This window comes from Myotis myotis, unplaced genomic scaffold (genome assembly GCF_014108235.1).
Source record: "Myotis myotis isolate mMyoMyo1 unplaced genomic scaffold, mMyoMyo1.p scaffold_m19_p_3, whole genome shotgun sequence".
NCBI lineage: Eukaryota > Metazoa > Chordata > Mammalia > Chiroptera > Vespertilionidae > Myotis > Myotis myotis.
In genome coordinates this window covers 104,885,797-104,911,119 of record NW_023416335.1, presented here as the reverse complement: position 1 = coordinate 104,911,119, position 25,323 = coordinate 104,885,797, and the positions used below count along the sequence as shown (strand labels likewise).

Genomic DNA, 25,323 nt, shown 5'->3' with positions numbered 1-25,323 from the left:
AATAATATATCCAGAAAATTTATCTTTTAAATGTGAAGGATAAAGGCTTTTCCAGACAAAAGCTGAGGCAATTTACCACTACAAGTCCTGCATTACAAGAAATGCTGAAAGGTGCTCTTCTACCTAAAACAAAAAGACAAAAGGATACAAGATTATAAGATGACTAAAAGACAGAAGCAGAAAATTGCAACTCTTGTTCAGACTAAGGTATTAAATACTTAAATATAACAAAAATATTAAAGGAAATAAAAGCATTAAAAAAAAGAAAAAACTATTACAATTTGGAAATGAATGCACAGCATAGAAAAAAGAATGATTTGTGATAACAAAAACATAAAAGAGGAAGAAGGGAAGGATTGAACTTGCACAAGTGAATGGAGATAAGATACATTCAGAAGAAAAAGGACTATTGCACTTATGAAACTTTTTTTTTTTTGCACAAATGTAATGGTACCCACATACACAAAAATCTAGAACTGAGGGAAAACATCATAGAAAACCTCCAAACTAAAATAATAGACAGAAACACAAGGGAAAAGAAATAATGAAGACACAGAGCTACCAGAAAACAAAAGTTGAAATGACTATAGAAAACGTTCTTATATTAATAATCACCCTGAATGTAAATGGACTGAACTCATCAATCAAAAGGCAAAGTAGCAGAAAGGATTAAAAACAACAAACAAAGCAACTATTTGCTGCCTTCAGAAAACCCACCTCAGCGGCAAAGACAAACAGGCTCATAGTGAAGGGTGGAAGGTGATACTCCAAGCAAGTGGCATCCAGAGAAAAGCAGGGGTAGCCATACTTTTATTAAACAGAATAGATCTAAAGATAAAAAAGGTAATAAGCTACAAAGAGGGATGCTTTATTGTAGAGAGTGCCTGGGAGAGCACCTGAGCAAAGGTCGTCAGCTGAATCCAGCGGCGTAGGCAGAGCCATGTTCTGGAAACATACCTTGCCAAAGGCAGGAATGTTGTCAGTCCTAACATTTAGCTCAGGTGCCGGGGGTGGGTGCTAGATAGGTTCAGCCAGGCACCAGGGGCGGATGCAATTATCCGGGTCCAACCAGGCCTGATAATTACGAGAAGCCACAAGAATGAAGAATGCAGCCTGATCTTTAAAGCATGACTTTAACATAATTTCCTTTGTTTTAAAGTCTAGTAAAACTTCCTATATAATAAACGTGCTGTATATAATAAATGTGCTGCACTAGTTCTGGGTCACTATCTCTCCATCTGAGAACAGTGTCCCACCTGATCCCAGCTTTACTTACTGCCTCTGTGTCTGTCTCTTTCTTTTTCTCAATCCCTAGTTGCCCCTACTCAGGTCTCGTTTGCTCTCTGGCCGTGCTGGTTGCGGCAAAACCGACACTTTATAATGACAAAGGGGACAATTCATCAAGAAGACATAACACTTATTATGCACCCAACCTGGGGAGCACCAAAATATATAAAAACAACAGCTAACAGAACTAAAGGGAGAAACTGACAAAAATACAATTATAGTAGGAGACTTAAATACCCCATTAACAACAATGAATAGACCATTCAAACAGAAAATCAATAAGGAAATATCAACCTTCAATGACACATTAGTCCAAAGAGACATAATTGATATTTATTTTTCACCCCAGAAAACATACAGTGGAGAAAGAAAAGCCTCTACAATAGGGAAAATTGGAAGGCTGCATGCAAAAGAATGGAACTAGATTGCTATTTGACACCATACATAAAAATTAACTCAACATGGATCAAAGACTTAAATATAAGACCTGAAACAATAAAATACACAGAAAAAAAATCATAGGTACTAAATTGGTCTCAAAGAGGATTTTATAAACTTGACCCTAAAGGCAAGGGAAATAAAAGCAAAAATAAATGAATGGGACTACATCAAACTAAAAAGCTACACAGCAAAAGAAACCATACAAAAGAAAAAGGTGACTGAAGGAATGGGAGAAAATATTTGCAAACAAAATCTCCAATAAGGGTGAACATCCAAAATATATAAAGAATTCATACAATTTGACATAAAAAACAAACCGTCCTATCTAAAAATGGGCAGAGGACTTGAACAGACACTTTTCCCAAGACATACAAATGGCCAACAGATATATGAAAAGCTGCTTAACTTCACTAGCTATAAAGCAAATGCAAATCAAAACCACAATGAGATACCACATCATGCCTGCTAGAATGGCTGCTATCAATAAGACAAGAAATAACATGTGTTGGCGAGGTTGTGGAGAAAAGGAACCCTCATTTACTCCTGGTGGGAATGTAAACTGGTACAGCCATTATAGTAAACAGGTTGGCTGTTCCTCAAAAATTAATAATAAGCTACTGTGACCCAGCAATTCCTCTTCTGGGTACCCACACAAACATTTTAAAATATTTATTGGTAAATTATATGAACCCCTATGTTGATTGCGGCATTATTCACAATGGTCAAGACATGAAAACAACCTAAGTATCCTTCTATGGATGGCTGGGAAAAGAAGATGTGGTACATAAATACAGTGAAATACTACTCATCCATGAAAAGAGATGAAATACTGCCAATTATGAGAACAAGGATGGATCTTGAGAGAATTATGCTAAGCGAACTAAGTCAGATGGAAAAGGACAAGAACCAAATGAGTTCACTTAAATGTGGGATATAAAACAGAAAGCAACAAATGAAAAAATGAATAAACTCACAGACAAAGACAACAGTATGGAGTTTATCAGAGGGGAAGAAGGTTGCTGGAGGATGAAGAGGGTAAAAGGGTTAAACATATGGTGATGGAAGAAGACTAAACTTTGGTGAGCACACAATGTAATAGATGGATGATTATAATGTTGTAAGCCTGAAACTTATATAATATTATTAACCAATGTCACTCCAATAAATTTAATTTAAAAAGTTCCTGGATATTTTTGCTGTGACTTCACTTTTTAAAAAGATTAACTAAATTCATTTCATATGCCCTCCTCATACATCCACCCCAAACCTTGCCTGTCCATGATTTTGCACTAAGGAACATACGAAGCCATGAACTAGGTCTGAGCTATAAGGTCTCAGGGAGGTAAAGGAAGATGAAACCTCTAGAACAGCGGTTCTCAACCTGTGGGTCGCGACCCCTTTGGCGGTCAAACGACCCTTTCACAGGGGTCGCCTAAGACCATCCTGCATATCAGATATCTACATTACGATTCATAACAGTAGCAACATTACAGTTATGAAGTAGCAATGAAAATAATTTTATGGTTGGGTCACAACATGAGGAACTGTATTTAAAGGGCCAGAAGGTTGAGAACCACTGCTCTAGAAGAAAGGAGATTACCAGGCTGGCAGTATAAATTAAATTCCACCCCCAATGCAAAATTTGTTAAAGGGGCTTTCCCATTGCCTAGTTTACTCCCATTGGAAAGAGTCACAAAATCACCCTGGGAAATTAGGGTGTCCCTTCCCACACAGAATCCCAGTCCTTACAAGGCTTCAAGGCGGATCTATGCCTCAATTTTGTTTTCTTCCTGTTCAGGTTGGAAATAATACAGCTGCTACATTCTCCCATGCTTCCTCATATACTAAGAAATATAAATGAAACCATTTGGAGTTGTGGCTATTGTAAAACAGAGCCACTGTCTCATCCAGAGACACTTTCCCATATGGGATAAGGTCTTTCTCTTGGAATGTATTAGCTGCAGTTGGACCCCAGTGACTTGAGCTGGGTGGGTAACAATAACGAATCAGCTTGGAGATTAGTCCACTCCTTCCATCTTGCTTTGAGCTAAAGTTCCTGTATGAATTTTGCAGCCGTCTGAAAAGCAGGCAAGGCGCCCACCATCCACACTGAGTGTCATCTTGGCTTATAAACCTGAAATAATGGATTGGGTCATTCTCTGCCTCGGGGATTTCATCACTGCTCTGGGCAAGCTGGGTAATGTGATCTGGCCTCTGTGGGAAAAGGGCTTCAGCATGTGTTTAGGAGGAGGAGGAGGCCACTCCCAGCCTAGAACCTGGTTGAAGTAGTTAAAAGGCCTTGAAGTTTATTAAAGATCTTTCTTTGCTTATTAAAAGGTGCCTGGGATCACCACTTTGGGCTTTTCCCCTCTTTCGCCCTCAATTAATTTGTCTTGGAAGACTCTGCTTGACTGGGCTCAAATTTTTATACCTTTTATTGCTATTTTTCATTCTCAGCAGGCACTAAACACTTTGCAAGCACTGCGGTAGTGCATAGAAAAGGTTTCTCTTGCTTTGGAGGACAAAGAAAGAACTTTCTAAGGCACTGTTATGGCAAGATGACTTTTGTCCCTACCCATCTACACTCTAACAGACTCTTCTGTGGCTTCTTTTTTTTTTTTTAAATATATATTTTATTGATTTTTCACAGAGAGGAAGGGAGAGAGAGAGAGTCAGAAACATCGATGAGAGAGAATCATCCATCAGCTGCCTCCTGCACATCTCCCACCGGGGATATGCCCGCAACCCAGGCACATGCCCCTGACCGGAATCGAACCTGGGACCTCTCAGTCCGCAGGCCGACGCTCTATCCACTGAGCCAAACCGGCTTTTCGGCATGTGGCTTCTTACTGGCAGGGAGTAGGAGGTCCCAGAAAATTTCCAAGATCACATGACATGAGGGTATAAGATGTTTCTTTGTTTATGAAACAGGCAATGAAGGAATAAGGACAACTACCTGTGTCAGGCCTGATGACAGGCACGTTGCATACACTGGCCACTGAATATCATAACACTCCCATCAATCAGTATTATTACCATTGTTACACTGAGGGTTTTGAGTCTCAGTGATATTAAACAATATGTCCAAAGGCTCAAATGAGGCAGATCCAAGACTAAACCAGAGCTGTATACACAGAAATGAGGCTCCTTCCACCCAACCACACAGGACAGAATTGTTAACTGCCCATTGCACATGAACTATTTATTATTCTTCATTTGTGGTAACTATATTTTTATGTGGGGGCATGGAGAAAAGTAGGTCATACGAATTCAAGGGAGAGCTCTGTTGCTTTGGAGATATTTAATTACCAAGAGTTGGGAAATTCTAAGCTAAATATTATACGACAGAGAGTCCAAGGAGGAAAAACCCCAGTAAGGAACAAACCAGAACTGTACCAGGAAAAACCACCCAGAGGGGAAAGGGGACATCATGTAGACGGGGATGCTGGTCTCAGGAACGCTGAGGGCACGTGCTCATATTCCTTAGGGATACTGAGGGCTCTTTCATCACCATAGCCCTCTGCTCTCATTCTGTGTGATCCCACGGAACTTTTATCTTTATGTTAAATTATTTTTACTGTTATTACAATAACCCTCAAAGTTGCCTTTTGGCAGATGAAAATCCTGGTACATGTCACTCTATCTGGCTAAAGTAAAGAGGTTTCCTTTAAGGTATACACCCTGCTCTCCATTAAAAATCCTACCAGGGCATTGCATGGCTCTCTTGATAATATCTTTTTTATTTTTAAATATATTGTTATTGATTTCAGTGAGGAAGGGAGAGGGAAAAAGAGCTAGAAACATCAATGATGAGAGAGAACCATTGATTGGCTATCTCCTGCATGCCCCTTCCTGGGTATCAAACCTGCACCCTGGCCATGTGCCCTTGACCGGAAATGAACCCGGGACCCTTCAGTCCGCAGGCTGACACTCTATCCACGGAGCCAAACCAGCTAGGGCAGTGGTTGGCAAACTGCGGCTCGCGAGCCACATGGGGCTCTTTGGCCCCTTGAGTGTGGCTCTTCCTAAGCCTTAGGAGTACCCTAATTAAGTTAATAACAATGTACCTACCTATATAGTTTAAGTTTAAAAAATTCGGCTCTCAAAAGAAATTTCAATCGTTGTACTGTTGATATTTGGCTCTGTTGACTAATGGGTTTGCCGACCACTGAGCTAAGGCAGTGGTTCTCAACCTTGGCTGCATATTAGAATCACCTGGGAATCTTTTTAAAATACTGATTTCTGGGCCTCATCCTCCAGAAATTCTGTTTCTTTGTTATGGGGTGAGGCCACAACATTAGTAACAAAGAAAGAATTTCCGGAGGATGACGCCCAGAAATCAGGATTTTAAAAAGATTCCCAGGTGATTCTAAATGTGCAGCCAAGGTTGAGAACCACTGAGCTAGGGCTTGATGACATCTTTTTCATGTGTTATAATATATCACTGATAAAACCCTACTTGATTCTTAACAGTCAGTTGGGTTGCCAACCAAACGGCCACGTTTGGTGTTGGGAAGCTGTGGGTATGTCTAAAGCACTGGGGTTTGGTTGTGTTTTCTCTTAAATGCCATGAGAGGTGTATTCTAGTTAATATTCTACTTTCCTTGTTTGGCTGCCCACCTTCACATACCTGAAGGTGAGATCTCAGAAAAGGTTAACTGTGGTGCAATGGAGCTTGAGCTACTTATCTTAACATTCATGTATGTGTCTTGCAAATCAGGAGATTCTATACAGTTAAACATCAGTAATCTATCAAATCAATCCAATTGTGGGGATGATCTTTGAAATTCTGAGGCAGATAAAGAGAAACATGGCTCAACAAGGTAAGCTAATTGCAAACTAATTCTGCCTATTGGCTTCACCTCTGCACTCTCTAAGGACTCGTATATGTATCTTTATTACACCACATCTATTTCCTGTTCACAGGTCTGACCAGGGGCTCTGCTGGGAGGGAATCATTACAGTCGTCTTTGTTTCTGGTGCCTATCAGTGTGTCAGAGTAGATGTTCAATAAAACATTTTGAATAAATGATCAGAATAAAAGTTCTAATTCTGTATCTAAGCTAAAATAATATTTCACCATAATTTAAAGAAATTAGTTGAACATATTCTGGTCTCATTTTCCTTATCATAACACAGAAAACTCAAGACCTCTATGTCTTTCAACTAGGTTAATGCTGTCCAGGTCCCCAAGAAAATGGGGAATGCCATCCCTGTATAAAGGGTGAGTCTACCAAGGGAGTAACAATTCCCACAGCACCTATGGAAAAAACCCTATAAAGATGTCAGTGTATATGCATTAAAGCCCTGAAAAGAGACTATCTGAAATGACTAATGTTCTAAAATCATGATTTCACTTCATGGTGGAGAGTGGTTTAGTTCCAGGGAGCAGCTTGCTAACTCGAAGACCAGACCCAATAATAAAAGCAAAGGGAAAGGTGGAAAAGCAGAGAAGAACCATGAATCTAAATGCAGGCACTCCTAGCTGATGTGCTTTTCCCAAGATGCCAGGTTTAAATTCTGATCCCTCCTATCCTCCAGAGCAGAGCACTTCTGGCACTTCATCCAGGGTGTGTCCAAAGCTGGCTCTGAGGCGGCACACATGTGGCAGCTACACAGGCTTGGTCTCTGAGCCATGAGAGTAATTTTCAACAATCGGGGGGGGGGGGGGGGAGGAGAGGGAGACTATCAAGAGGGATAAACCCACATTCCAACAAAAGGCTATCCTTTTAAAGATACAAAACCTCACAAGCAGCATTCTCTTAGTTAGACAACGATAAATTTTGGAAAGGAACTAAAATCACCTCCAGGAATGCCCACAAGGACCACTTAATACTGATATCTATCATGGTTATACCTTTGTCTTCTGTTAAGAGGGTCACTGAAACTGGCCTGGAAAAGAAACAGTGCCTAAGGACAGAGGCCCTAGTAGAAGGCCAATGGAACAAGAGGGCACAAAACTAGACTCGGGAAGAGCCCGTTCTAATAAGTGGTACTGCAGTGTCAGCAGTGCTTTGCTCACGCATAACACACCCCTTCACGCACTCATTCCAAGGGAAAATCAGACCACCTCTCCTGCAAATGGGCCACAAGGTAGCACTGAGGTCCTTGGGGATGAAGGTTGTGGCTCAAATCAGAACAGATCCAGACAGTCTTTAGGACCATGTGTAACCCTAGCTCTGCCTAAGATAAAGATAACCAAATCCTGCTCAGTCCTAACTTTGAAGTTAGGTGTTGAAAATTCAGTGTAATGCAAATACTCTCTATGACCGTTTCTCTTTCATTATAGTGTAGAGGCCCTAGAGTGTCATGGAATTAGTAGGTGACTTCACATTCCATCCATGCAAGCTGAGGAAAATCAATGACAACTGTAGCCAAATACTTGCAGAGATTTAACAACGCTTCAAAAAAGTTGGCATGCAGGGCATGTCAACTCCCCCTGGCCCACACTGCTGAAGACAAGAGAGAGCCAAGCCCTTCTTACTGTTTTGTTTCCCCAAGTCTGCTGGTTAGGAATACATCCTGATGGGCCATCCTGTCCCAACCTCACAGAGAGAAAGACCATCAGCCAGTCAGAAGAAATAATCCTAAATCATTCTCTCCCTCTGATTATTCCAGAACTTTCTGGAATCCCTACCAATAATAATCATGTTTGATTTTCCTAGAATACTTTTAAATAAACAACTTTCCAGACGTTTTAGATTATTTGCTCTTTATAACAGCCTTAGGAGTTAAAGAGCAGCAGGTAGTACTTTTTTTCCCATTTTATAATTTTATAAAATGGGGAAACTGAGGCTCAGAGACGTTAATGACCAAAGGTGGCAATTAGTCTTCAGAACTGGAATTCAAATTAGCATCTTTTCTTTTCAAGATCTATGCTTGTTCCATTTATACCCAGCTCAATTCTTTGAGGCTGTCGTCACCACAGAAGGATGGGCACATTTTGGGGGTACAGGGACAATTCATTGTGGTACAGGAAAAAACGCACTAGAACTTCTGTTCTTAATTTATTTCTAAGTCCTGCCTTCTAAGCTGTTTGTAAATGTCCATTAGCACATACAATATTAACACAAGAGTATCTACATGTATTTAAGTGTCCACACCCTGGGAAGTATGTGTTCCCAGTTGTATGGGGTGGGTAATGAGCAAAGACTGCTGCTGTTCAACGTGTTCTGTATCACTTCTATCATCCTCACTCACTCTCCTTCCCGATCTCCTATGGCAACAATAGAATTGAGGACAACGTCATATCCTTTCTTCTTTTGACTTTAGTCTAGATCAGTGGTCGGCAAACCATGGATCACGAGCCACATGCGGCTCTTTGGCCCCTTGAGTGTGGCTCTTCCACAAAATACCGGCTCTTTCACAAAATACCAACTTCTGCGCATGGGCCAGGAAGTTTCAACCGCACTTGGTATTCTGTGGAAGAGCCACACTCAAGGGGCCAAAGAGCCGCATGTGGCCCGCGAGCCGCGGTTTGCCGACCACGGGTCTAGATCAATGGTTATTAATTGGGGTGATTTTCTTCATGGGTCATTTGTCAAAGTCTGGAGACATTTTCGGTAGTCACAACCTGGGGAGGAGGTCTGTACTAACATCTAATGTGAAGAGGCCAGGGAAACTGCCAAATATCCTACAACACACAAGACAGGCCTCCACAACTAAGAATTACTAGTATGTAGCCCATAATGCCAACAGCGCTGAACTTAAGAAACCCTGGTCTAGAAGTTATATCAAACTACTTCCAATCTCTCACCAAACAGGCCAACCAACCCATCAAATACTCTGTCCGTACCTTGACTGGACTAGTTGAATTAAGAACATAGAGCAGTGAACTTGTGAATCTTCATGCTTGTTGCCAAGGTAAGACATCTTAATTAATGGAAATACAATGGAAGGGTCAATTGAGAACTGCCATGCCAGACAGATAGCTGTTGGCTTGTCCATAGAGAGAAAACCCAGGGAAGATGTTCAGATACTGAGAAGCGAACTAGTTCCAATGCCCACACACAGAGCAGCATGAGACATCTTATGGCACAATTCCACTTGCAGACCATGACTCTGCTCAATCTCTCCAATGCCCTTAAGAGCAACCACACATACCCCATTTGTCTTGCATGTGAGCCCTACTATATGGCCTAAATAGAAATTAAAAGAGACCAAAAATAAGTTTTATTAACTCCTCTCTTTCACTTTCTTCTCCTTTCACTTACTTTTTCCTAGTAGGTCCTCTCACTAGACTTAAATACACAACGTGGAAAAACACATCTTCTTTCTCCCTATGTTCTCAACTCTTCTTTTTTTTCTAGTTTCTAGAAACATTCTATCTATGGCCTCTAAAGGCTCTCTGTCAGGCCATGCCTTTCCAAGGCTGTGCCTGCACATGCTCAGGAGACTTCCTGAAAGCATTTTGGTGCCCGAATCAAATTTTATCCAACAGGACAAAACCAAAACTGCTCATCTGCAACAACAACATGTACATTTATTCCAAAGATTTAAAGGTCAGTCATTTTATAGGAGTTCAGTCCAAAGTGGCTTAAAGTTAGATAAGAATTTCCATATTTCTCTCCTGTCAGTACAAAAAGAGGCAGACAATCATCTCTTTCTATCCTTATACCCACACTCCAGTCAGGGGCAGGGCAGGTAATTTCTTACAAGGACTGTGAATGGTAGCTGTAAAAGCAGCAAGAGAATGAAAATTTGAGCTCAACCACCTCTGGGGGCTTTTATAAAAGTAATAAAATAACATACTACAGAAAGAGAATGAGAGAAGATTTATAAGTTAGAAGTAGTCACACGGGGGACCAGAGAACAAACATGCCCTCACCCTCGAGCATAATCCCCATCTCCTCCAAAGGAGGCTGATCTCTTCTGACCCACCCACCCCCACCTTTCCTTTGAGATTTGACAGTGTGGTTTTTTTTTTGTTCTAGGCTTATTCTTACTAATACAAAAGTGTCCATCAGTGGATGAACGAATAAAGATGATAAGGTACATATATGCAATGGAATACTATTCAGCCATAACAAAATATGAAATACTGCCAGTTGTGAAACATAGATATGGATCTTGAGGGTACTCTGCTAAGTGAAAATAAGTGAGATGGAGAGACAAAGGCCATCTGATTTCATTCATATGTGGAATCTACACAAAACAAAACATACAAGAAAACCTGTACAAAACCAAATAGATAAAGAGAACAGATTGGTGGTAATCAGAGGGACAGAGAGTTTGGGGACAAAATGGGTGAAGTGTGTCAATTGTATGATGATGGATAGCAACTAGACTTTTGGTTGTGATCACTTTGTAGTGTATACAGATGCTGAATTACAGTGTTCCACACCTAAAATTTATATACCAATATTAGCTCAATTAAAAAAAGAATTGATAAGGAGAAACTGAAGAGGCAGTCCATTTCATATTATTTATAGTCAATTCAATGGTTATTATTCTCTTCCTTAATGTCTTTAAAAAATATTTGTATTGATTTCAGAGAGGAAGGGAGAGGGAGAGATAGAAACATCAATGATGAGAGAGAATCATTGATTGGCTGCCTCCTGCACATCCCACACTGGGGATTGAGCCCGCTGGGCATGTGCCCTGACCGGGAATCAAACGTGACCTGGTTCATAGGTCAATGTTCAACCACTGAGTCACACCGGCCAGGGTCCTACAGTCTTTTGATTTTTCCCTCCACATATCAGTTATGAAACCCTTTACTCTTTTAATCTACTATCTTTCCAAATGCATGTTCCTAGGGGTCATTGCAAATTGGGGGACATATATATCCCAAGAATAAGAATCCCAGGGCATTCATGCATGTTTAATAAAAATTTTATCTGTGGAGCTAAAAACATAACTCTCTTCCCTCTTACTACATGCTGACAACTTGAGGTTGTAGAGAAGGAAGAAGGGCAGCTGTGTAAGCACAGTGGGCACACTGTACTCTTGTGTCTTCTGTAAAGTCTGTTTTGACTGCCTGTTTCCCCATCTGCAAAATGATACCCACTTATAGGCTGCCATGAGAATTAGTGAGTTAACACACAAAGCATCTAGACCAGGGGTGGGCAAACTTTTTGACTCGAGGGCCACAATGGGTTCTTAAACTGGACCGGAGGGCCGGAACAAAAGTATGGATGGAGTGTTTGTGTGAACTAATATAAATTCAAAGTAAACATCATTACATAAAAAGGGTACGGTCTTTTTTTTTTTTTTTAGTTTTATTCATTTCAAACGGGCCGAATCGGCCCGCGGGCCATAGTTTGCCCACGGCTGATCTAGACAGTGCCCAGTACCTAGTGATTGCTACAAGCCAGCTCTTATCATTAGTGTGTGTCTTCCTCAAATTTTCTGAATTAGTGTGACAAAGGCTCCTATGGTAAACTAACTAGTACTAATCACATGGGAGGAAAACATGAGTTAGCACACTTCAAGTTTTTCTCCTTAAAAATTTTTTTAAAAAATATGCTTTTATTGATTTTAGATAAAAAGGAAGGGAGAGGGAGAGAGAACATCTATCAGCTACCTCCTGCACACCCTCCCAGGGATCAAGCCCACAACCTGGGCATGTGCCCTGACCGGGAATCAAACTCGATGCATGGAAAGACGCTTAACCAACTGAACCACACCAGACAGGTCTCCTTATATTTTTTTTAGGAAAAGGCTTCAGCAGAGAAGGGGACTCTCTTGGTTGTAAATATCAACAGTCCTTTGTTCAGGTATTTCAGTAGCATTGAACATGGTTGCCAGCTCTGGCATCATAGCAAAGCCAGTAAGACTTTGGCTCTCACCTCCTGCAGCTTGTTGTCCAGGCACCCAGCCCAGCCTACTCCTCTGAGGCTTGGACTGCCCTGGAGCCACTTCCCTACACCGTGTCCCAGTGTTACTGGGCTTCCCAATGCCAATTTCCTAAGAAAGGTGAACCCAGCTAAAAGGCAGGCAGGTAGCTGGTTTAGAGTAATTCACATTAGACTAAGCTCCAGGAGAGACTATTTACCTTTTTTTTAAAAAAAATCTTCATTATTGAAAGTATTAAAGATGTCCCCCTTTATCCTCATTGACCCCTTTTAGCCTGCACCAGTCACTGGCCCCAGGCCTTCACCATACTATTGTCTGTGTCCATGGGTTATACATATATGCATATAAGTTCTTCGGTTGATCTCTTCTGACCCACCCACCCACCCACCCACCCACCCCCACCTTTCCTTTGAGATTCGACAATCTGTTCCATGGTTTTATGCCTTCCCACCATTTTACCAGCAAAGAGATTATTTACTTTTAAAGAAGAACCTATTAACTCAAATAAGTCTTTGGTAAAATGGTGGGAAGGATATTTTATAACTGGTCTCTCCCCAACACTGGTCTAGACCCTTAGTTCAAGAAAACAATGAGTTGTTCTAATTCCATTATAGTCAATATCAGCTATTCCCTAGTTACTAGGTTGAACTCAGGTCCAAGAACCCATGATAGGTTAGCTTCTTAGAGACAACATCCTTTCCTTAAGCTCCCAGTTAGAGTTTGAATTCTGAGCAACTACCAAATGCCAAGAGATCACCCTCTCTGGAACTCACTTCAACAGGATTCCTGGCTTTGTTAACCTTGAAAGAATATGAGAACTAAAAAAAGAAAAAGAAAAAAGAAAGAATATGAGAACTAAATGAAAACATTTATGTAGGCCTTTGTCAGTGAAACAGCTTGATTTTGTCATGCTTTTTGAGGAAAACCAAAACCCACTGAGGCTCTGGTACCCTTAGGTCCTTGCCTGGTAGTGCTGGTCTTCAATAATTGAACTGTGGGACCTTACTTTTTAGTTGGGTTCACCTTTCTTGGGGATGGCTTTGGAGGGGCCCAGTAACATTGGGATGCAGGGTGCTGGGAAGGTAGCTTTGGAATCCCAGAGAAACAGGTGGCTCTGGGAGTAAGGGCCTGAATTCTTCTAGTGACAGGGGCTAGTTAATATAAAATAATTATTATATAATACAGTTCCAGGCAAAGACCTAAAAGAAATCAGGCTATACTATGAAATAATAGTGACAGTGGGAATAATTCTGATATTTTACTGAAGTACAGAATAAATAACTCAGTCAATTAATAGGCACACTTAGGACAGCTTCATGTGATTAGTGTATAATCTCAATGAGCTGGATAACTACAAAAAGAACAGAAGAGGTAAGAAGAACTGAATATCAGAGGCCAATAGGAATTCTGACTCAGTTGTAAGGGTTTTTCTAGTGATTATCCCAGCATGGCCCCAAGAAAGTCTGTTGTATAGCAAGGCAGAGTTGGGGCCCTGGACTCCCTTCTGCTGAAAGGTGAAACTTCATTGGCAAAACTTCCCTTTATGCCAATGAGGGGCCACTGGAAGCAGGTGAGTCTTCCTCACATTTTGGAGTGCTGACTATACTGTCCCAATGCTGGGAGGAGAACAATAACATCAAAAGCAAGGTTCAGATTAGTTAGTTTGAGTTAGGTTTTGATTCCACCTCTTGCCCATTAAAGGGCCTCAGAAATATTTAGAAAATGTTCATAAAGTATGCAAAGCTATGTGGAAAGTTGACCCACAGGAAGTAAAAAGGAGACGGTATTCATGTGGCTGGTGAAACCTGGAAGTAATTAAAAGAGATTGGCATATGCCTGGAGCTCCACCTCTTTCCAGGCGTATGGAAGGTGTTTATGAACAAAAGCCTGTCCCATCCAGAACATCAGTGGTGGAGAGACAAGGAGCAATTGAGAAGAAAGATGCATCGGCAGTGAACACACACACAAAGTTGAAAACTGTGGGCAGTAACAAGAGGACCCAGCAGCCCATGGCCGTACTTAGGCAGGGAGCGCCAATTTGACTTCCTCCCCCTTGTTTCATTATGACTAATGTACTTGTTGGCACTTGCGGGCTGGCTGGTTGACTGGGTCTGAGTTGCAAGGTAAGAACTGGTTTTGGAATCTTGATGAAGTTTTAGTTTTATAAGACTGGGATTTAGGGAGGATTCTTCCTGAAATCCCCTGCTTGGCTGTTACATTTAAGAAAGCCCTGTGGGGGTATTTTTCTTCCATTTGTACCTCAGGGGGACACTTGTGGGGCATGTGCCCTAAATGGCATTATCCTGCCCTATTTTTTAGTATAAAAAGAATGTCCCATTTTCATTGCCAGTGCTGTTTCATGTATGCACCATAGAATCCCTCCTAGGGAGTATCTAAATTGGGATAATCACCGGGGAGTTTATGAGAAAAAAAGAAAACGGATTTCAAGAGTTTCAGAAAGAAACTGAGACTCAAATGGAGTTCTCCAGCATCTTCACAAAGGGTGGCACAGAGTCACATCTGTTGTCACCACCTTTCTTAGAAACTTCAGGACACTGTCCTAAATAATAATGGCTCTCCTCTCTTTTCTTATTGGAATATGGGAGGGCAACAGTAGCAAAGGCTTAAATCTGAAGAACACATACATGTATCTGTCCTTCCTCATCACTCATCACAACAAATTCTTAGTCAATTTATTGTGACTTTCTGCATACTCCACATCCAAACGCTTCTTCTCTTAGCCTTTTTCGGGCACCCAGATACTGACCGACTTATTTCAGAGAATGGGGAGCAACAGACTGAAGACTTGGGGGTGGGTGGGAATGAGCAGGCTAAGAGGCCACTCAAACTCTCTACTGAGACAGGGTCTGAGCCAGCTGTGCTCTGAGGAGTACAATGAAACAAATGACAGTGTTCAGGCAGAGCTGTGAGCTATGTAGGGATGCAGACCCTTTCTGACAGGGGAGACTGGTTACCCAGAACACCAAGAGAACCCAGTATTCTGTTGCTCTATTCTGTGGGGAAACCCAAGAACTCCCCCAGGCCCAGGAGAGCTGCTTCAGAGTAGAGGAGGCCAGGAAGGCCTTTTTAACAACGGACACCCAAGTTCCTAGAGCCCAGTAGGAGCAGACTTAGCACTGAGTGCTCCCCCACCAAGTTGCCCTCTTTTGGACCAATTTAGCACCAAAGCTGGGCTGTGCCACTGTGGTCAGCATGCTGACCAACACACCAGGCCACTGCTATGAAGGCACAGCAGTGTGTGAGAAGGGGACAGGCTGACCCTCCAGGCTTGGGTGGATGAGCAGAACTGGATATACTAGCTCAGTGACCAGGTCACAGCAAAGGTGTTGCGGGAGAGATGCCAGCCAGGGAGCACAAAGCAAGAACCTTCAATGTCACCAGGAGCAAGTCACTGCACCTTAGGAAAAGCTTCAAGGCAGAGGAGACAGGATTGCTCACAGTCCCCATAACAGCCTGCTAGAATCAGAAACAGAGGTTGTGCGTCCCCATGGTAGACACCACTCAGTGTGGAACTTCCACCCTCCATCTGCTCCAGCCCTCACGCCGCTCATGCTGGCTAAACAAACATGGGACACAGGTAGCATGTTTCCTGTTCTTTTCTACCCATAGCTACTACAAAGTAAAATGTCTCCCGCTGCCCGAACAGGGGCCCTGCCATTAATGAGAATCTATATTTCAGGTATAAATACCTTGTTTCCCCATTTTAATACACTTCTGCTTAATCCTTGCCCTGCCCTACCTTACCCCGCTCTGCCCCAACCCACTCCACCCCACCCCACCCCACCCCACCCCACCCCACCCCACCCCACCCCACCCCACCCCACTCCACCCTACAATGGTTTCAAGCCAACTCCGAGACCAGTCTGAGCTACCCCCTTTCCCACCCTCCAACCAGGAAAAAGGTAAGGAAAAGAAAAACTCAGAAACCTGAAGATTGTTTGGAATTTATTCTCTTAAATAGGAATGATAACATTTGTTAAAAAAAATTAAAAGCACAACACCTTCGTTTCACAGAAACCACAAAAACGAAGTTACATAATGAAATAAAAAAACTCACAAAGAAACACACCAAAACTCACAACAGCACAGGTTAAAAACAAGGGCTACGGAGGCCAGAGATGGAAAGGGGGTGGGCTCCTGGGCACAGCTCATCCTCCCTTGCTCAGGCTTCTTTGTACCATTGCTGTGAGAACCCTGCCTGCTGCCTATCTTCGCACCCTTTCCTCTACCCTGAGCTGAATGGCGGTGGAAAAGGGTACCCATTAATTTACTGGTCATGTGTTCAAGGCTATTCTGGGCCCTTTTTGGGAGGGACTAAAAATGTTCCACTGTCCTACAGAGATACACTGAACACCAAGAGACAGCAGCAAGCTGCAGACTAGCCCAGTGGAACAAGTAGCTAAGCCTGAAAGCAAAACAGAGGCTAGGTAGGGTGTTGGTTCTCTGTGGGCATTTCACCAGCAACAGAACCCAGGCTTTCCTAGTTTGCTCTTGAATCAATTTCCTGAGGCTGGGAGTGTGTACTGACCATTTTCTGAGCTATAGGTATGCTGGCTACTCTGTCCCCTGCCAGTCCGACCAGAGCACTGAGCCAGGCCAATGGCATGGCTCTCAAAGTACAATCCCTTGGTTTCCAGAACCAAAGAATAGGAAGGTTTAGAAACAGCTTCATCATTATTGTTATTATTTAGGTTACAATTATCTAAATATCTATTCATATATTTGAAGTTAAACCTAGAAAAATAGATAAGTGTATGTAAATAAATACTCACATATTACCATTAACTATGACTCTTGGGGCTAGGGTTGGGGTGTTGAGCTGGATTGCAAAATCTCTTTGCTCTACTAATAGGTTTCCCAAAAATGCCCCTAAGGGATTTATTGGGGGAAGCAGTGAGATTTCCTAACTTCCTCCTGCCAGACAGGAGCCCCAGGACTGAACAGAATTCCTTGTACAAGCATGGCCAATCTAGCTGGTGTGCAAAGAAATGCCTGCATTTCCTAATGCCCATTCAGCATCCGCACTATGAAATCTAATGGCTTATGCAAGGGGTATCTGGGGACTGGGAGAAGGCACCTGCCATATGTTACTCTGCTAGGTACCTTTTTAAGTTAAGATCACCTTTCCATAAGATAAGAGATAACTAAAGTGTTTCTTCCATTCCATCTCTGTTGCCTGTACTAGAAGAAAAGCTCTTCGGTTTCTTGTTATGACACCCCACAGTTTTTATGCTTTATTTTTGGTTATGGACTACATGAGATATAACTTTTCCTGAAGTCAGGGTGTGTATTCTGAGGAAAGGAATATCTGTGCCAGGTCCACTAATCTGTAGCAGTTAAGAATAAGAAGCTTGGAAACAAAACAGATTTGAGAACAGAAAAGAGGGTTGTTGTGTTTTTTTTTTTTTGTATTAAAAGCACGTAACAAAAATACTGTGAACAATGTCCTCCAAATATTAAATCAGGTAGCAGTTACAGACTAGGTTACCAGAGAAAGACAACCCTGTAGAGCAGACCTACAATAGGGTCTTTTAACTTGTGGGTTGTGTTTGTTTTTTTTGGCAACAGTAGTAATTTTGGCATGAGGGGAAAAGAACATAAGGGAGAGGAGACAAATGCCACAAAATAAAGAGGAAGCACAAAGCAAAAGCACAGCAGGGTCACGTGCCAGCTACAGTCATAGCTTTTCTGGCTCTGACCCCTGGGGATATGAGTCTAGGACAATGGTCGGCAAACTGCAGCTTGCGAGCCACATGCGGTTCTTTGGCCCCTTGAGTGAAGCTCTTCCACAAAATACCACGTGCGGGTGCGCATGTACAGTGTGATTGAAACTTCGTGGCCCATGCGCAGAAGTCGGTATTTTGTGGAAGAGCCACACTCAAGGGGCCAAAGAGCCGCAGTTTGCTGACCACTGGTCTAGGAGGATGGTTTATTTGTATATGGCAAAATCAAATTCATTCACTTACAGCCTTTTCTTGTTTAGAGTACAGCAGAGAAGATTTGCCATAGATCTGGGTTAATGACTGCTACCTATGACACACATTTGATACCGCTGAAGCACCTGAGTTTTTCTGAAGTGTTTCAAAAGGAAATTCTAGTTAACCAATCAATGCTTAATTTGGGATATAAAGAAGGAAATCCCTATCAAAGGAGAGAAAAAAAAATCTCTTTCATGGCAACTATAAAAGACCACCCATGGTTTTGCTCCTTTTCTAGAGAGGCTAGCAAAATTAGGCACCTCATAGGGGAAGTGCTGCTGCTTTGGAACATGTTCAGACTCAGAGCTGTGATTTCCAAAAGCTCATGTCTCCAGAGGCAGATACTAACTGCATCTCATCAGCACTAAGTCCTGGCCTTCTTACCACCTAGAGCAGTGATGGCGAACCTTTTGAGCTCGGCGTGTCAGCATTTTGAAAAACCCTAACTTAACTCTGGTGCTGTGTCACATATAGAAATTTTTTGATATTTGCAACCATAGTAAAACAAAGACTTATATTTTTGATATTTATTTTATATATTTAAATGCCATTTAACAAAGAAAAATCAACCAAAAAAATGAGTTCGCGTGTCACCTCTGACACGTGGTCATAGGTTCGCCATCACTGACCTAGAGTGTCCCTTAAACCAGGGACAGTGCCTGCCTCGTTCCTTGGGATGCCACATCTTTAACTCTTTGTGCTGTAACAGGCAAGTTACCTTTAGAATCAAGAACCATGGGGATTGATTTTTTCCTCAGGGCTTTGATTCTTTAACCACATTGCCAACGCTCTACTTTTTTTTCCTATCAAGACCTGGGGGTAGGGGTGGGATGGGGGGGGAGGGGAGGGTGTCACTTTGCAAAGGATATGACTGCCTAATCAACTCTCATCTTCTCTCCATGCTTTGTACAGTATTCTTCTTCTCTATGGAACCCTTAATTCTTTACAACTCCTCAAAACCTGAAATCCATTATGCTTTCAAACTTACTAGACAATAAAACGGCAAACTGAACCATTAGGGAAAGTGAATAAATGCAGCTTGCTCAGGAACAACCTGAACTTCATGGTGTTTATTCATTTTAAAGAATGTTCTGTACTCTATACCCAAAAAGAAAGTTTAATTTCCTTGAACTGTTTTACTGAGCAGCCAGGTTCTTTGGAAAATCCATCTCTGCTGGAATAAGACCTGGTTAAATGCACATTCTAGAGTGCAGAGCCCAAACCTCTGCTTGGATCCCTTTGGTTATTTTTCGCTTCCCCCTATGTTCTGTAAAGGGCTATCAGCACTTCATGAAAGAGATAGATGATAAAGGGTTTCAAGGCTATAGAAGGTTTCAAAGTCATTTGTGGCTTAAATTTTGCTATAAACTGTTGGTCCAATCTGCAGGGCACTTAAAAAAGTTTCCCCAGATTATAATAAGGGCACACACAGTAAAAGGAGCCAAACTCACCTAGTTCAGCTGGGGTATGCTGAGTCTTAGCCTCCAGATAACCTCACCAGGGGTATCACATAGCCTCTAGCACATTCTCTCTCCCAGAACACATGGGGTTCACATTTAGTTCTTACACACAGAAAAAGAAGCAACCCTGGAAACCTTTCATTTGAAGATTGAGTGGGTAATTCTTATCTTTTCCCACCCCCAATTCCTTCTCCTTAGTTTCTGGCATTAGCTAATAATCTTAGTTTTTATATGGTAATTTTTAAGTTTGTAAATGGATGCTTTAGACATATTTGCTTTGAATGAGATGAAATGTGTGATAGATAAAAACATGGCCCTGTTGATTTCCTCTCTTACTTACACAGCGACCCTGGCCTGTGAACAATCTGGGCTGTACTGAGGGTATCAGCTTATGGAACTATGAACATATCTCACAGGCTGGTTTGACATGGAGTAGATAGATAGATAGATAGATAGATAGATAGGGGCAATCTTAAGGGGGGAAAACACAATTCTTCAAAATGAGCCAAATCCTGCCCTGCAAAGATCAGAATAAATGTGTTTTTAGAGGGAGGGATGGTATCATTCACCTCCTGACACAAGGAAATGGTAAGAGTGGGACATGATCCTCGTTAGGGTTTGATCCTCCTTAGAAGTTCAAATGCCCCAAAATGATCAGGACAGGGCATGTCCTTTAATGGTTATAGATCAAATAGAAGAGAAGCATCAGTTCATCTAGATACCTAAATAGGGAATGGGATGCAAGTCCAAAAGAACCTAAATCCAGATAATGGGGCCTTATCAAACTCAATGCTATGTCAAGAGTCCCAAACTGGAGCTATAAGAAGGCTCTGTAATTCTGAATTATCGCCTGGGTCAATGACAAAAGCAGCCTGTTTAGATTTCCTGTTTATCTAGGCAGAGCCTAGAGCAATCACCTCCATGTGTTTGATGGAGGTAGGCAGGCCACAAGACTATAGCAATACTTTGAGTAGACATTATGAAGCTTCGGTGATAATGCTTACCAGATGGGGCCCCTACTGGCCCAAGGTTTGCCAGTGAAATTCCCCTCTGATTTGTACCACCACCTCTGACAGGCCATAGAGAAAGGGGACTCCGAATGCAAGCAGCTGGCACATGAAAAAGGAGTCCAAAGGGTTTTGGGCCACCTGATGCCCAATCGAAGAAATGTTGCTTTGGAGGTGCTGGCTCATCCCCCTGGCTTTGTCACAGAGGCCAAGCGAGTGACGTGCCACCCAGCCAAACAAGGAAGTGAGGCTACCTGGAGTTCTATCAGCAGGGTTGGTGATGGTACCGGCCGGTGCATTTGCGTCTGCAATGGGGCCATCCTGCAGGGGTCCTCTGGCCTCCTAGGAAAGTCCGAAAGAAAAAGAAGAGTGACTGACTGAAGCACTCGAATCTTAGGAGGCAATGACACCCCAACTGGTTAGTTTGTTGCTCTCACCAGTCAACCCAGAGCTATATTCCACACAAAGTAAGTCTTTCTTTAAAAAACCAGGACATATTTCACATGGAAGTCATGAGGAGTCAAAATTTAGCTCCACCCAAGTATACCTCTTCTTACAAGTCCTTCTGCAGTCAATAGGAGTCTCCCAAGTAAGCATTAGCTAGCCTGCTCCCTGACAAGGAGACATCATGGAGTAAAGATGGAGAGAGGAGATGGTTACTCTCAAGAGAGAGAGAGAGAGAGAGAGAGAGAGAGAGAGAGAGAGAAGGAAAATGGTTCTTAGATAAGTTATTCACACAAGAAAGAAAGTGAAAGGAATTGGCAGGCAGAGCAGATTATTTACAGCTAAGTTCATTTTTAGGCTGTCCTTTTCTCAGAGAGGTGCTTATTTACAAAGGTAAAAGTCTTCTTTTATATAGAGTGAGCAGAAGGGAAGGTCTGACACAGTCTTCCAAATCCAACTAAAGTGGTGGATAGAACATTACTTCAGTGAAATGCAGCATTAGACTAGGCTTGAAATGTTGGTTCCCTCCCCGAAATGGACTATGACCACCTGTCAAGCAAGCCTTTCCCACTCATAGGAAAAGCAATTCAGTGGCCATTCAGCAGGCTCTGCTGGCTACACACTGTCACAACACTGAAATACATAGTGCCTGCTGCTTCTCCTCACTTAGAGATGGATTACCATTACCTTTCCAGACAGAAGAGTCACTGCTGGTCTCTTCCTCTGTGCAGAGCTGGAGAGTCGGTAACAGTAGTGTGGTTTGCAGTAGAATTTACCTGCAGGCAGCAAGAGGCAGAGGAAAGGGGAATGAGCAAAACTCTATAATTCTGAACTTGACTTCCTGGTCTTGGCACATTCTTTATCCATCTCCTCTAGCCATGAGTATCATCACTCCCTTGCCTTTTCCAGGTTCAGGCTTCTTGTCCATGGAGGCCAGGCCTTCCCTAAAACTTTGATTTCAGCCTTCCTCTCCCCTTTATCCTTTGGATATGCGAAGGCCATTGAGCCATCAGCCAATCAGTGCCCAGAACAAAGATATAAGGCTTACATGGTAGGGCCAGCAAACAAAGTGGCAGTGTATGCAGAACAAAGACATGGTCATATGAAAAGCTGGGAGTAGCATTTGTGGGGAAACCAAGAATGAATACAAATGCAGGGTGGAGGTGTGGAGGCTGCAGGGGTGGGGCACACATTGAATGTTAGTTAACTCAAACAGGAGTTAACCTCTGCTGCCCCTTGTCAGCACTGGTTAGACTGCAACTTATGACCCCTTAGTGGGTTAGGATCAGCATTTGGAAACAATACAATGCAAAACCAAACCAAAAAATCCTGCAATGGACTATAAATAGAATGAAACAGAATACAATAAAATAAAAAGCATTAGAGTGGTGCATAGTACATAATCAGAATTAAGTATTATTTCTTGCAACTTTTAGCTGCGACTACATTTGTTTACTGGGTTCTAATGTATTTGCTATGGTGGGTATGGTCAAAATGATGAAAAACACTGATCTTGGCTTTTCCCATGACACTGGTAGTGACTTAGTCACAAAGGGTCATTTTTTGACTCTTTTCTTTATTCCTACTTAAAGAGCCAAGGCTTTTGAAAATTAAAGGGTAGACCTTATTATACAGACTGTTGAAACAGGAGCAATCCCACTCATTCTTCTCATTTGTATAAAGTGCTCTTTCGAGAAATGAACTTTTCCATTCTCAAAGTTAAAATAAGACAACCTAACCAGAAAAACAAGACAAAAGATCAATAAAACTAAGAGCTTTTTTTTTTTTAAAAAAAAAATAAAATGGACAAACCTTAACTAGGCAGAGAACTCAATTAAATAAAATCAGAAATGAAAAAGGATATATTACAAATGATACCACAGAAATACAAAGGATCATGAGAAACTACTATGAACAATTAATTATATGCTAACAAGCTGGATAACCCAGAAGAGACAAATAAATTCCTAGAAACATTCAATCTATTACTAAGAGTAAATCATGAAGAAATAGAAAATCTGAATAGACCAATATCAAATGGTCTGTAATCCATAAATTCAGTAACCAAAACCCTCCCCAAGCAGAAAAGCCCAGGACCAGATAGATAGTTTCACTGGTGAATTATACCAAACATTTAAAGAAGAATTAACAGTAATCCTTCTCAAATTCTTCCAAAAAACTGGACAGGATGGAACATTCCCAAACTCATTTTACAAAGCCAGTATTACCCTGAAACCAAAGCCAGATAAGGTAGCTACGAGAAAAGAAAATTATAGACCAATATCCCTGATGAACATAGATGCAAAAATTATCAACAAAATATTAACAAACAGAATTCAATATCACATTAAAAGGATCACTTGGCATAATAAACTGGGGTTTATTCCTGGGATGTAAGGATGATTTAACATATGCAAATCTATACATGTGTTATACCACATTAATATAATGAAAGATAAAAATCACATGATTATACCAATCACTACAAAAAAGTATTTGACAAAATACAACATCCTTTTGTGATAAAAATGCTCAACAAATTCAGTATAGAAGGAACATACCCCAACATAACAAAGGCCATATATGACAAGCCCACAGCTAACATCATGCTCAATGGTGAAAAGTTGAAAGCTTTTCCTAAAATCAGGAACAAGACAAGGGTGCACACTCTCACCACTCTTATTTAACATTAGAGGCCTGGTGGGGTCCTGAAGGGTGTGGTGGGATCCCCAGGGGGTGGGGGAAGCCAGGATGCCATCCCCCCCCCCCACCCCCCCCCCCCCCCCCCCCCGTGGGCGCAAGGCAATCCGATCCGTCCTGGCCGACATTCATGTTGGTTGTTGGGAGCCACCTGGCGGCCGCTTTTATATTGTTTCTTCCTTGCAGAGATTTTAGGGGGAGGGAAGTGGCTGCGGTGCCCTAGGCCGACTTCCAGGAGGCCTGTGGCACTGTTGGGATCATTGTGCCTGGCCCGTTCTCTGGAGATTGGACCTGAAGGACTACTGAAGGAGTGAGTGGCTGCCGCCCGGGCTGGTGGGCTGCTGGGAAGGGTGGGTCAGCTGAGTGGCGCTCCTGCTGTGGGAGTGCACTGACCACTAGGGGGAAGCTCCTGTGTTGAGTGTCTGCCCCCTGGTGGTTAGTGTGCATCACAGCAACCGGTCGTTCTGGTTGTTAAGTCATAACGGTCGCTTAGGGTTTTATATATTTAACATAGTGCTGGAAGTCCTAGCCAGAGTAATCTGACAATAAAAAGAAATAGAAGGCATCCAAATAGGAAAGGAAGAAGTAATATTATTTTTGTTTGCAGATAATATGATCTTATATATATAAAATCCTAAAGACTCCACCAACAACCTCTAGGACTAATCAACAAATTCAGTAAAGTTTTAGGATACAACAAAACATCTGAAAAAGAAATAAAACAATCTCATTTAAGTAGAATCAAAAACAATAAAATACTTAAGGAATAAATCTAACCAAGGAGTGAAAGACCTGTATACCAAAAATAACAAGACACTGATTAAAGAAATTAAAGACACAAACGAATGGAAAGATATACTAAATTCATAGATTAGGTTAATTAATATTAAAATATCCATAATACCCCAAATAATATATAGACTCAATGTAATCCCTAAGAAAATACCAATGGCATTTTTCACAGAAATAGAAAAAAAAATCTTAAAATCTGTATGAAATCACAAAAGACCCTAGTCAAAGCAATCCTGAGAATGGAAAACAAAGCTGGAGCCATAATATTCCCAATTTCAAACTACATTACATGGGTATAGTAATCAAACACTATGATACTGGCATAAAAATAGACACACAGGCCAATGGAACAGAGTCAAGAGCCTAGAACTAAGCCCACACATATATAATCTATCT

The 25,323-nt window shown here is 41.8% G+C and overlaps 1 protein-coding gene across 4 annotated transcripts in view; it reads right to left on the bottom strand.

The window, feature by feature from the left end:
- Positions 1–25,323, bottom strand: part of MICAL3 (microtubule associated monooxygenase, calponin and LIM domain containing 3) — a 269,337-nt gene that overhangs the window by 84,046 nt on the left and 159,968 nt on the right. For all 4 annotated transcript variants that reach the window (XM_036301482.1, XM_036301483.1, XM_036301486.1 and 1 more), the window contains 2 exons: positions 22,123–22,211; positions 21,246–21,333 (listed from right to left, as the gene is read on the bottom strand). In XM_036301482.1, coding sequence (XP_036157375.1) covers positions 21,246–21,333; positions 22,123–22,211 — 177 coding nt within the window. The remainder of the gene's footprint in view (positions 1–21,245; positions 21,334–22,122; positions 22,212–25,323) is intronic.